At 39.7% G+C, this 14,376-nt stretch overlaps 1 protein-coding gene across 1 annotated transcript in view; it reads left to right on the forward strand.

Annotated features, from left to right (window-relative positions):
- Positions 1-14,376, forward strand: part of LOC142759667 (cytochrome P450 3A9-like) — a 61,950-nt gene that overhangs the window by 5,310 nt on the left and 42,264 nt on the right. The window contains exons 4-7 of the mRNA XM_075862089.1: positions 731-830; positions 6,694-6,807; positions 7,066-7,154; positions 9,872-10,020. Of these exons, the coding sequence (XP_075718204.1) occupies positions 731-830; positions 6,694-6,807; positions 7,066-7,154; positions 9,872-10,020 (452 nt within the window). The remainder of the gene's footprint in view (positions 1-730; positions 831-6,693; positions 6,808-7,065; positions 7,155-9,871; positions 10,021-14,376) is intronic.

Consider the following 14,376-nt stretch of genomic DNA (forward strand, 5'->3'; position numbering starts at 1 on the left):
GTATGTTTTTTTCATACATTATGTTAAGCGAACAAAAGTTTGTTTCCATAATAAAAGGGTAGTATAAGGGCTCATGTACTTGAAAGTTGTATACACCGGCTGTAGCCTGCTATGGGCCCATACTATATGCCGTATGCATGGGGGTTTACTACTTGCTTTATTCTTTTTATCGAAAAGTACATTATTTTTGTATGTTTGTTCCACTCAATTGTTTCAGATCATTTAACAAAATTCTATATAAGACAAAGTCGGCCTGAATAAAGCTGACCATACACTAGTAATATTAGACAGGCGAAAAGGCAAATTTAGGCCATTTTCTGATGCGTTTTTGTGACATGTACGAGCATGACTGATGCTGACCGAATGCAGCTATGTGTGGACAAGTTCTTCTTCCGTGTTGGATCTTTTCAGTTGTTGTGGAGTGCAGTCCTGTAAGGTCATTCATGCCAAATGACAGATCTGCATCCCATAAATCAAAGCCCAGAACATTCACAGATCAAAGCAGAGGTCGATTGGCGATTTGTTGTTTTTACTTATGGATCTGTTGTCCAAAACATCAATGTTCACAATTCTTTCAGAAAACGGACGCCAGCAATCACTAATGTATGGCTAGCTTCAGTGTACATTTAAAATTTAATAATTGAATTTATTGGCCCTAAGTGAATTTCACGGTACTGTAGCTCATTCTTGTATGCTCATCGATTCTAACCTACTTATTGCTGTTTTGCAGACTCTATGACGGTAGACAACCAGTGCTTGCAATTTTAGATCCAGTTATTATTAAAACCATCTTGGTGAAAGAGTGTTACACTAACTTCATGAACAGACGGGTACGTGTACAATAGGGATAATCATGGAAATAACAATTTCTGCTTCATGATACTCTAGGGCTCATTGACATGAGTCTTTCTGAATGGTGTCTGCACAGAAAAAGTTGTGAAAAATGTGCGATAACCTTAAAATGCAACATCTAAGTGCAGTGCCACTCCGGCCGTTTTTCATGGAATCCCAGTGGCACCCGATAGTTTTCATGAACCCATTCACTTTAGCGGGTAAACCGGGTCTGTGAAAATGGACCCGACTTTCTTTTTTTTTTTTTTTTTTTGTTAAATATTCGATCTTTATTAAAGATTTTACAATTATTACATCATGAACCGTTGTTCAAAGCAAGAAATAAAACTAAAATAAGAACAAAAACCAAACACTGTCATTGCTGTAAGGTATATAAGGTAAATAAACGTATCATCAAAATGACATCATATAAAATATTTAGATTAAGACCAAGCTTTCCATAATTGCGTATTTCTACGGTGTACATCATACATCAAAAAGGTTTCATGGTAATATTGGCTATTAACCCTTCTTATAATATCAGAAAGGGACGGGGATATGGGAGATATCCAAGATTGAGCTATTGCAAGTCTTGTAGCAATACGTATATGTTGTATTATTAATCTAGCGGAAGGAACAATTTTGTCTAAAGATATATCTAGTATAGCAAATTTTAGGTTTGTTGTATTAAGGGCTCATACACACTGCCATACAGTTCCATACAAACTCTAAGTTGTACCTGAGGCCCTACAATATCTCTTTATACCTCAAGATTTTTGTAAGGGAATCTCAACTAATTCTCCAATCAATTTAAAGACTTGTTCCCATAGCGATGCATTTACTGGGCAAGAGCACCACATATGTAAAGGGGAACCTAATTGTCTGCAACCACGCCAACGTAAATTAGAGTAGCCGGGAGACATATGGGCAATTCTGGTATGAGTCAGATACCATCTAAGATATATTTTTTCATCAACTCCCAATTGTTAACATATTTTGAATGTTTTGGCGCCCAGTTAGCAGCTTTAATTCATTGTTCTTCCGAGAAGATTTCTCCCAACTCCCCCTCCCAGTTCAACATATGATTGGCTTTACCAGATTTCTCTAATTTAAGAATAAGGTCATAACCAATAGGTAACCCTGCCAGTTGAATAAAAATGTATGAAATGACGTAAGTTTGGAGGGTTTAGCTGGAAGAGCCTTTCCTTGTATACAGTGTCTAATCTGGAGGTATTGGTAAAAGAGAGTGTGAGGCAACTGAAGAGATTTAGCTTCATTTTCAAAGGAAATAAATTGTCCAGAATCCAGAAAATCTGAGAAGGATGTGAGACCGGCAGATATCCAGGGTTGGAGTGAGATATGCGGTGTAAGAATTTTTATGACTGTGTAAAGGATCTGCCAGACAGCTTCTGTGTCGACGCCCGTGGGTAATCAGTCTGCACCTGCTCCTAGGTCTGATAGAGTGACTCGATCTGCTACCACCCAGGCTGGTAGGCTGAGGAGTGGGAGAACCTATCACAGCATGGGCAGACGGAGCTAGCTCCCGCCCTCGGTCTATTTATACCTTAAATTTCTGCTCTTCCTTTGCCTGTGATTCTGTCTTGTTTCCTGGCTCTGCTGTTACTGCTACTACTATTGACCTCTGCTTCAAATTGACCCTGGCTTTACTGACTACGCTCCTGCTCTGCGTTTGGTACCTCGTACACTCCTGGTTTGACTCGGCTCGTTCACTACTCTTGTTGCTCACAGTGTTGCCGTGGGCAACTGCCCCATTTCCCTTAGCTTCTGTGTACCCTTGTCTGTTTGTCTGTCATGCACATATTGAGCGTAGGGACCGTCGCCCAGTTTTACGCCGTTGCCTAGGACGGGTCATGCAAGTAGGCAGGGACTGAGTGGCGGGTAGATTAGGGCTCACCTGTCTGTCTCCCCACCCCGTGATTACAGACTGATAGTGGAATTAAATAATTAGCGATATGAACCCATTTGATTTTACATATATATTCAGCCCACACATTCAAAGAGTCTGTCATGGTCTGTAAAGGCAACATTGGAGAGATAGCTCCTAAGTATTTTGTCATGTCTAAGAGAAAGGCTCGTAATAATTGAATCTTCCAGAAGAGACCAAAGGTGAGTCCACGGGGAATTCCACCAAGAGTATAATTGGTCCATTATAGCCGCTATATTATATGCTTTCACATTTGGTACACCCAGTCCTCCCTCCCTAATCTTGCGGTATAGAATAAGTTTTGCTACTCTAGCTCTTTTTTTGTTCCATATAAAAGTTAAAAAGAATGACTGAATTTGTGACAGAAATGTTGAAGGAATGAGGCGAGGAAAGGTTCTACATAAATACAGAAATTTAGGAAGTAATATCATTTTTACTAAGTGAATTCTAGCAATCCATGATAGACTAAATTGATCCATTCTGGCACAATCCTGACGTAACCATAAGGCTTTATTCAGACCAACGGGAAATACAACCGTGCAACGCGCGTGATTTTCACGCGCGTCGCACGGACCTATATTAGTCTATGGGGCCGTGCAGACATGTGCGTGATTTTTACTCAGCGTGAGTCCGCTGAAAAAAAGACACGACATGTCTGTTCTTTGGGCGTTTTTAGCGCATCACGCACCCATTGATGTCAATGGGTGCGTGAAAATAACGCATGCCGCACGGAAGCACTTCCGTGCGAATTGCGTGATTCGCGCAACAGCTGTCAAAAGGATGAATGAAAACCGAAAAGCACCACGTGCTTTTCTGTTTACAAACATCCAAATGGAGTGTCATAATGATGGCGGCTGCGCGAAAAGCACGCAGCCGCGCACCATATGATGCTGCCACACAGAGCTGTTAAGTGGCTTTTGCGCTCGTGTGAATCCAGCCTAAGAGAAGATTAGAATAATTTGTTTGCACTACTTGAGAAGGTTGGGGAGTAAGTTGAATACCCAAGTAAGATACACCCGAGTCAGCACAAGTAAACTCAAAATTAACCATGGAGGATTTTAACTGAGGCGAGTTATGAATGGGCATTAATAAAGATTTTGAAACATTTAATTTATAATAAGACATTTCTGACTATTGATGAATAACCTTAAAGAGGCTCTGTCACCAGATTTTCAAACCCCTATCTCCTATTGCAGCAGATCGGCGCTGCAATGTAGATAACAGTAACGTTTTTTTTTTCAAAAACGAACATTTTTGCCAAGTTATGACCATTTTTATATTTATGCAAATTAGCCTTTCTTAAGTACAACTGGGGCGTGTTTAAAGTTATGCCCAAGTGGGCGTGTATTGTTTGTGTACATCTGGGCGTTTTTACTTGTTTTACTAGCTGGGCGTTGTGAATGGAAGTGTATGATGCTGACGAATCCGCATCATCCACTTCTCTTCACAACGCCCAGCTTCTGGCAGTGCACAGACACACAGCATGTCCTCGCGAGATCACGCTGTGACGTCACTCACTTCCTCCCACAGGAACTTCATTGCGTCGGATGAGCGAGGACACGCTGTGTGTCTGAACTGCCAGAAGCTGGGTGGTAACGAAGAGAAGTGGATGATGCTGATTCGTCAGCATCATACACTTCTATTCACAATGCCCAGCTAGCAAAACAAGTAAAAACGCCCAGATGTACACACACAATACACGCCCACTTGCACATAACTTTAAACACGCCCAGTTGTACTTAAGAAAGGCTCATTTGCATAAATATAAAAATGGTCATAACTTGGGCAAAAATGCTCGTTTTTGAAAAAAAAACAAAAACCTTACTGTTATCTACATTGCAGCGCCGATCTGCTGCAATAGGAGATAGGGGTTTGAAAATCTGGTGACAGAGCCTCTTTAAGTATCTCAGGCACCGAAGTAAGAGGGGAATGACATGCAATAAGCACGTCATCTGCGTACAGACCTATTTTATGTTCTATGTCTCCTACTGTAATGCCTGTAATATTGGTAGAAGTGTTGATCATTTCAGCAAATGGTTCCATACATAACGTGAAAATTAGGGGAGATGAAAATGGACCCAACTTTCTGATCCGTGGAAAGAAAGGACATATCCTATCTTTCCACAGATCACGGACGGGACCCGCCTGCGCACACTGTCGTGTGCATGTGGCATAAGTGTATTTTCTTTCAGTTCATGAGACTTTTTCTCTTTAAACAACAAAGCTAACCCTATAGAAAGAAAATCTTTTTAAAAATACACAAGTTTTAATATTCATTTATGTGTATACTTATAAATAGAATACGCTGATTGGAAAATATAAAAAAATATAAATAAAAAAAATTCTGTACGGATTAATTTGATGTACCAAACTGTTGATTTGGCCACTCCTAACATTTGTGCTATCTCTCTCATTTTTTTCAGCCTAACAATGGTCTGTGTCACTTGCATTGAGAGCTCCTGTGACCTCATGTTGTGGGTTCACAGCAACAGCTTCCAAATACAAATGCCACACCTGGAATCCACTCCAGACCTTTTACCTGCTTAATTGATGATGGATTAACGAGGGAACAGCCCATTAAATAGCTTTTGAGATAATTACTTTTGGTCCCTTGAAAAGGAGGCAGCTACATATTAAAGAGCTGTAATTCCTAAACCCTTCCTCAAATTAGGATTCGAATAGCCTCAAATTAAAGCTGAGAGTCTGCACTTTAAGCCCATATTGATTATGTAACTGTATATTCAATATGTTTTGGTAAACCGCTAAAATGCCAAAACTTGTGTCACTGTCCAAATAATTCTGGACCTAACTGTGACTTTGGGGATGGCATGGTCCTCTCCACACCCAAGGAAAAACATTTATTGCCTAAAGTTTTAATTTAAAGAGGCTCTGTCACCAGATTCTGAAATCCCTATCTCCTATTGCATGTGATCGGCGCTGCAATGTAGATAACAGTAACGTTTGTTTTTTTAAAACAACGTTCATTTTTGGCCAAGTTATGAGCTATTTTATATATATATATGCAAATGAGGTTTGAAATGCACAACTGGGCGTTTTTTTTTCGTTATGTCCAACTGGGCGTGTATTGTGTTTTTAACTGGGCGTGTTTACGTGTATGACGCTGACCAATCAGTGACCAGTCAGCATCATACACTCATCTCCATTGATTTACACAGCAGCGATGTGCAGCCACATAAACAGAGATTAACGTTACTGCAGTGTCCTGATAATGAATACACATGATCAGCCAGCCTGGACATCATGTGTATTCAGGATCCTGACACTTCTGAATCTTTTCTTTGAGATTTCTAGCAAAGGAAACGAAATCTCGCGAGATTACGGAGGTAAACGAGATTTCGTTTCCCTTGCTGCAAATCTCACAGAAAAGATTCAGAAGTGTCAGGATTCTGAATAAAAATGACGTCCAGGCTGGATGATCATGTGTATTCATTATCAGGACACTGCAGTAACGTTAATCTCTGTTTATGTGGCTGCACATCGCTGCTGTGTAAATCAATGGAGATGAGTGTATAATGCTGACCAGTTAAAAACACAATACACGCCCAGTTGGACATAACGGAAAAAAAACGCCCAGTTGTCCATTTCAAACCTCATTTGCATATATATAAAATAGCTCATAAAGTGGCCAAAAATGAACGTTTTTAAAAAAAAAAACACGTTACTGTTATCTACATTGCAGCGCCGATCACATGCAATAGGAGATAGGGATTTCAGAATCTGGTGACAGAGCCTCTTTAAGCCATTAATTAGACTGTGTAAGAATTTCAAAAACAGTTAAAGAAAATACTTATATGTTTCCACGTTTTTGGATCTACTGTTGGTTTTGTCTTTGCAAATAACACACCAAAAATATGTGTGAATAAAGTCTAACATGCTATTATGTTTATTTACTGCAGAATTTTGGTATCAATGGCCCATTGGATTCTGCAATAACAATTGCTGAGGATGAGCAATGGAAGAGGATTCGCACTGTTCTCTCACCCACATTTACCAGTGGGAAACTCAAAGAGGTGATCACCAATTTGTCTAGAACAGCTTTTCATTTTCATATTAAGGCCTCTTACACATGGCAGTATTATATCTCTGTACAACCTCCGAGTTGTATGAATCTGTAATAGGGCACCTTCTGTACCTCCGTATACTTTAGATTTAATACAGAGGCATACAGAGGTTTTTTTTTTTATGTTGTATTCTGACTGATATGTACCTAAGGCCTGAGAGTAAGGAGAATAGGTTTTACATCAATAACTGACATCTCTTATTTTTAGATGTTTCATATCATGGACCACTATTCAAATCTGCTTGTGCGGAATATCCAGATTTATGTCGACAAAGAAGAGCCATGTGAGATGAAAGAGTAAGTCTGTTCTTGAAAATTATATCTTAAAGCGGAATTTTACTATTGTAAATACAATTGAATTATTTTTTTATACATTTGGATTAATAATGTATTTATATACACACAATTATTCTTGTGGAGTTTTCAGTTTTTGTATGAACTTCTTTATTAACTGCTTTTAGTAGAATATTATTAAGTCTGCTTTCAAAATATCAATGGCATTGTACAAATCTGAGAGGGGGGTACTCAAGTCTTCGGCATTTTGGCATATCCACAGGTTATGGCGTAAATGCCTGATAGGTGAGTGTCTCAGGGTTAGGTCAAACACCAATCGGGGGAATGGCGGCCCGCTGTCCCCTATTCCCGGCCGCCACAATCTCTGAAGTTGATGTTGAAGTGGCCGATATGTAGAATCAGCAGTTCGGGATCAGTAAAGGGTTCCACACCTAACAGGCATTTATGGCATAACCTATATGTCTGTTCTTTTACTTGTGTCTTTCTGTCACACTCCGATCAATCACATTGTCCCAACTACAATGCCACCTACAAAGAGCTGCCAAGCAGCGTAAACAAAGGGGGCAACGCAGCAGTGGCTAGTGCAGAACAACAAGATTTTTGTGCTTCCCGTAAAATCAATTTCTCGTTGAATCCATTGGGGGACACTGCAACATGGCTATATGCTCCTGCCACTAGAAGTCGACACTACATAGGAAAGGGTCTTAGCTTATTCAGTTTGTACAAAAGCAATAAGAAAAAAAGAATACAAACATGTCGACAACAAAAAATAATAGGATTGGATCTGTGTCCCCCAAATGGATTAAACGAGAAATATTTTTACAGTGTGTACAAAATTCTTGTTTTCTCGTTAATCGTTAAGGGGACACAGCACTATGGGACGTCCTAAAGCAGTCCCACAGGGTGGGCAAAAACAAATTAAAAGTACAGTCATACAACTGGCCTAACACATAGCTGCCTGCAACATTCTGCGACCCAGACTGAAATTAGCAGAGGCCAAAGAATGAATATGGTAAAACTAAGTGAAGTGTACACAAAAGTCCAAGTTGCAGCCTTGCAGACCTGAACAACTGAAGCTTGATGCCTGACCGCCCAGAAGGCACCAACAGCCCTTGTAGAATGGGCAGTAATTTGAAGGGGAGGAACTTTACCCTTGGACTGATAGGTTTCCAAAATCATAGCCTGGATCCAACACGCAGTAGTGGCCTTGGATGCTGCCGAAGCCTTAGGTAAGCTCCTCAGGAATAACTACAAAATAATTGGCGCGCCGAAAACAACTTTGTTGCAGCCGCATAAATTCGGACTGCTCTTACCAAATCAAGGCAATGTAAAGCTGTTCCCACAGATGAGATGGGGAGCGGAAAAAAGAAGGGTGAAGAATCTCATCATGAATATGGAAGGTAGAGACCACCTTCGGGAGAGAAGATGATAGAGGTCGGAAAATAACCTTATCCTTACGGTTGACTTAAAAATGTGACTTGCAGGACAAGGCAGCAAGTTCTGAAACCTGCCTGATGGAGGTGATAGCCACCAGAAAAGCTACATTCCAGGGAAGAAGATGAAGCAAACTGTCTCTCAAATGTTCAAAAGGAGTTCGTTCCCAGAAGGAAATTTAAGATCCCAAGGCTTAATGGGATTTCTGAAAGGAGGGACCACGTTAGTTACCCTCTAAAAAAATCTTTACCTGAGACCCAAAACCAAAGTTCTCTGAAAAACAATAGACAGAGCAGAAATCTGACGTTAAGACAAGTCCCTGTTCAAGGCCTGATTGAAGACATTTTATAATACAGCAAAAAGGCTGGCCTACCAGACCCCTGAAGCTGAAGACACGAGAAGGATGGCACCAGAAGACGAGCTGCAGAAGAGTGGAAGTGCTGAGAACAGTTTTTTAAGATAACACCAGCCAGTAAAGGACTCCAGTGTTCTGAAGGCTCAGCCCTACCCTCAAAACTTGCCTGCCGAACGGACCATAGGTTAAAAATGAGCATCTGACAGACCAGGGGTGGAGGCAACAGCAGGAGATGACTGCGGCCTACACAAGACAGAAGGTGGGAACTAAATTCGTTCACCAAGCAAAAATGCTCAAAACAGCGAAAACAAAATACAAAGCACCAAAGGTAAGGGTATTTAGGCTAGAAGCCCAGAAAACAGCCCAAGAGAGGAAGGACTCCTGAATAAAAAAAAAAAGCCCCTAGAGAAAGTGGACTTCTAGTATTTACCCCAGATAGCTGCCTGTAGAATAGCAATAGAGGGGGAGTGGAATATACTTACCCTCACACCTGTTCGGGTGCACGCAGGGTCACCTCTTCAATAACTTCGGACATATAGTGGGGTACTGCCACTCAGTCTGTGGAAGCAAAAAATATAAATTTAGGTAACCAGCAGAGAGGGAAAAACAGCAGAGGACTGCCTGGTTCCCCAACACTCACAGGGGGTTAACATAGACTGTAAACGGGCTGAAAACCCACCTGAAGCAAAGGAAAGAAAATAAATAAATAGCAGCATTAGGTCTTGTCTACATCTTAAAGCACTAGGCTAAAATACCCCTGGTGCTGTTTCCGCCAATGATTAACAAGAAAAGTTTTACCCATCCTTTGCACATTACATATTTTATTGTAGCATGCAATATATTCTTTCATCTATGTTTAACTCCCTTATATAATTTATTTATATAATATAATAATAATTGAAATGATACCTTGCTATATGTTTTGTTTTAGTGTGTTAGGAGCATATAGTTTGGATGTTGTCGCCAGTAGCTCATTCGGTGTGGACATTGACTCGTTGAACAAGCCCAATGACCCATTTCTTACCCAAACCAAGAAACTGCTGAAAGTTGGATTATTCAGTCCAGTACTCCTATTTGTGGGTAAGGTTTTCCATTGAGGTTTTTTTATTTTTAGCTAACATTTTTGGAACAAAGTGCGAGGCAATACATTTTAGTTATTGTTTATTTTATTCTCCTTATTTCATATGTATGCATGTTCCTCTCCACCTGAATCCAGCAATCTGGCAGAACAGGGTCCAATGTATCTGTGTTTTCGTGATAGGTGGGGTCCCAGAGCTGGGGCTATGCCATATATGTATATGGTGGGAAATCCCCTTTAGATGAACACTTAATGTTCCTTAATGACCAAATACTTGTTAGTTATTTAAGGCATGTTCTGATTAGACAACTATACCTTTCGTTTAAAAAAAATATTTTTGCTTCTTTTGTTGTGATGGGTAGGAGGCCTTTCTTTCCATTTTTAGACACATAGGGGGAGATTTATAAAGCAGTCTCTCTCTTTCCGTGTTAAAATGGCAGAAGCAAGTCCTTTGCAATGCAAGGTTAATCCGCTCGAAAATTCCACCATTTATTGTTAGTTGTATTTGTATGGAATCCGACCGAAGAAGCCTCTATATGCTTTTATAGGAAATCGGAAACATACAGTAGACGTCTCATGTACTTCTACTTTAGCCCTATTAAGGCTCTGTATAAAATGGAGTCATAATATGACCGTGTGATTGAGCCTTAATTTAACTACCTTATATAATTTTGCATATGTAAGTAAGTGGCAGACATACCGGTAAGGCTTCATTCACATCTGCGTCGAGACTCCGTTCATGGGTTCCGTCTGAGCTTTCAGTCAGGGGAATCCATAAACAGAATCCAAACTGAAACAAACGGAAACCATATTTTGTTTTGTTTTTTTACCCCATTATAATACAACCTGACTATGCTCCTGATGTACTCTGCCCAGTTTACATGTACCCCCACATTATAATTGAAAACACCAGCAATACTCAAACAAATTTACTACCAGGCAAAATCCACGCTCCAAAAGCCAAATGGTGCTCCCTCCCTTCTGAGCCCTACAGCGTTCCCAAACAGCTGTTTACTTCCACATATATGGCATCGCAATACCCGGGAGAACCCTTTTAACAATTTTTGGGGTGTGTGTCTCCAGTGGCACAAGCTGGGCACAACATATTTGCCACTGAAATGGCATATCTAGTGAAAAATTGCAATTTATACTTTGCACCATCTGCAGCGCAATCATTTATGGAAAATACCTGTGAGGTGAAAATGCTCACTACACCCCTTGAGAGGGGTGTATTTTCCAAAATGGTTTCACTTCTTGGGTTTCTTTTATTATTTCACATCAGAGCCTCTGCAATTGTGAACCAATACTTTGTAAATCGCCAAATTAGGCCTCAATTTCACATGGTACGCTTTCACTCCGGAGCCTGGTCAAATGTCGATGCAAAAGATTAGAGCCACAAGTAGCGTGTTTCCAAAACCGGGAAACACGGCATAATAATTACAGAGCCGTCTTTTCATGGTGGCACATGCTGGGCACTACATATTGGCATACCAATGGAAAAATTCCCATTTTCACTCTGCAACATCGAGTGCACACTAAATTCTGGAAAACACCTGCAGGGTTAACATGCTCACTACACCCCTATGTAAATACCTTGAGGGGTGTAGTCTCCAAAATTGGGTCACTTCTGGGGGGTTTCCACTGTTTTCATCCCACATGGGCTTTGCAAATGCGACACAGCACCCAGAAACCAATCCAGCAAAATCTGCACTCCAAAAGCCAAATGGCGCTCCTTCTCTTCTGAGCCCTACTCTGTGCCCAAACTGCAGTTTATGACCACATATCGGATATTTTTGTATTCAGGAGAAATTGCTTTACAAATGTTGGGGTGCAGAAAATGAAAAATGATTTTTTTCAACTTCACTACCCAATTCTAATAAAAGCTATGAAACAGCTGTGGTGTCAAAATGCTCACTATACTCCTAGATTAATTCCTCAAGGGGTGTAGTATCCCAAATGGAGTCACTTCTGGGTAGTTTCCACTGTACTGGTACCTAAGGGGCTTTGCAAAAGCGACATGGTGCCAAGAAACCAATCCAGCAAAATCTGTGCTCCAAAAGCCAAATGGCGCTCCGTCCCTTCTGAGCCCTGCCGTGTGCCCAAACAGTAGCTTATGACCACATATGGGGTATTTCCGTACTCCAGAGAAGTTGCTTTACAAATGTTGGGGTGCTTTTTCTCCTTTATTTGATGAGAAAATGAAAAATTATGATCTAAAGCTACATCTTATTGAAGAAAAATTATTATTTTATTTTCACTGCCTAATTCTAATAAAATAAATAAAAAATCTAATAAAATGCCCACTATACCCCTAGATTAATTCCTTTTGGGGTGTAGTTTCCAAAAAGGGGTCTTTTTGGGGTATTTCCTTTTGTTTTGGCATCACAAGACCTTTTCAAACCTGACCTGGTGTCTAAAATATAATCTAATAACAGGAAGGCCCCAAAATCCACAAGGTGCTCCTTTGCTTCTGAGGCCTGTGTTTCACCACTACTTTGCTTTAATTCTTGTTAAACACCTAAAGGGTTAAGAAATTTTCTAAATGCTGTTCTGAATACTTTGAGGGGTGCAGTTTTTTTTAACATGGAGTGAGTTACAGGGGTTTGTATTGTATAAGGCCCTCAAAGCCACTTCACAACTGAACTGGTCCCTGTAAAAATAGCCTTTTGAAATTTTCTTGAAAATGTGAGAAATTTCTTCTAAAGTGCTAAGCCTTGTAACATCCTAGAAAAATAAAAGGATGTTCAAAAAAAACAATGCAAACATGAAGTAGACATATGGGAAATGTTGATTTGCAACCATTTTGTGTGGTGTTACTATCTTTTTTACAAGCAGATACATTTAAAATGCTAAAAATGCTAATTTTTGCAATTTTTTGCAAAATTTTGGTGCTTTTCACAATTAAATACTGAATGTATCCACCAAATTTTACCACAAACTTAAAGTCCAATGTGTTACTAAAAACCTGGTCTCAGAATCGCTTGGATAGGTAAAAGCATCCCAAAGTTATTACCACATAAAGTGACACGTCAGATTTTAAAAATAAGGCTCTGTCAGAAAGGTCAAAAGTGGCTGCAGCGGGAAGGGGTTAAAATCATATTAATATGTTACAAGATACATAAACAATTTATTGACAAAAAGATGTGATTAACCCCTTCCCGCTTTGGCCACTTTTGACCTTCCTGACAGAGCCTCATTTTTTGAATCTGACATGTTTCACTTTATGTGGTAATAACTTCAGAATACTTTCACCTATCCAAGCAATTCTGAGATTGTTTTCTCGTGACACATTGGACTTTATGTTACTGGCAAAATTTGCTCGATACAATCTGTATTTAATTGTGAAAAAACCCAAAATTTAGTGAAAAATTGAAAAAATTAGCATTTTTCGAAATTTAAATGTATCTTTCAGTTGTGAAGTGGCTTTGAGGGCCTTATATATTAGAAACCCTCAATAAGTCACCCCATGTTAAAAACTTCACCCCTCAAAGTATTTAAAACAGCATTTATAACGTTTCTTAACCCTTTAGACGTTTTATAGGAATTAAAGCAAAGTAGAGGATAAAATGTACAAATTTCATTTATTTTTTTACAAAAATTCATATTTGATAAATTTTTCTTGTAACAACGAAAGTTTTACCAAAGAAATACAACTCCAATATTTATTTCCCAGATTCTGCAGTTTTTAGAAGTATCCCACATGTGGTGCTAATGGACTGAAGCACCAGCCTCCGATGCAAAGCAGCACCTAGTGGATTTTGGGGCCTCCTTTTTATTAGAAAATATTTAGGAACCATGTCAGGTTTGAAGGGCTCTTGTGGTGCGAAAACAGTGGAAAGACCCCATTTGAGAAACTAGACCACTCAAGGAAATTAGTTAGGGGTATAATGATCATTCTGACCCCACAGGTTTTTTTCCAGAAATTAATTGGTAGTAGGCAGTGAAAATTAAAATCTACATTCTTTCAAAGAAAATGTAGGTTTAGCTAATATTTTCTCATTTCCACAAGGACTAAAGGAGAAAAAGCACCACCACATTTATAAAGCAATTTCTCCCGATTAAAACAATACCACACGTGTCCTAAATGGCTGTTTGGCCACACGGCAGGGCATAGAAGGGAAAGAGCGCCATTTGGCTTTTGGCACTCAAAATTTAGCAGGAATGGTTTGCGGAGGCCATGTCGCATTTGCAAAGCCCCTGAAGGACCAAAACAGGGAACGCCTAAAAACTGACTCCATTTAGGAAACTACACCCCTTGAGGAATTAATCTACGGGTGTAGTGAGCATTTTGACCCCACAGGGGTTTTATAGATTTTATTAGAATTGGGCAGTGAAAATAAAACCAATCCTTTTTCTTC

This window comes from Rhinoderma darwinii, chromosome 4 (genome assembly GCF_050947455.1).
Source record: "Rhinoderma darwinii isolate aRhiDar2 chromosome 4, aRhiDar2.hap1, whole genome shotgun sequence".
NCBI classification, from domain to species: Eukaryota; Metazoa; Chordata; class Amphibia; order Anura; family Rhinodermatidae; genus Rhinoderma; species Rhinoderma darwinii.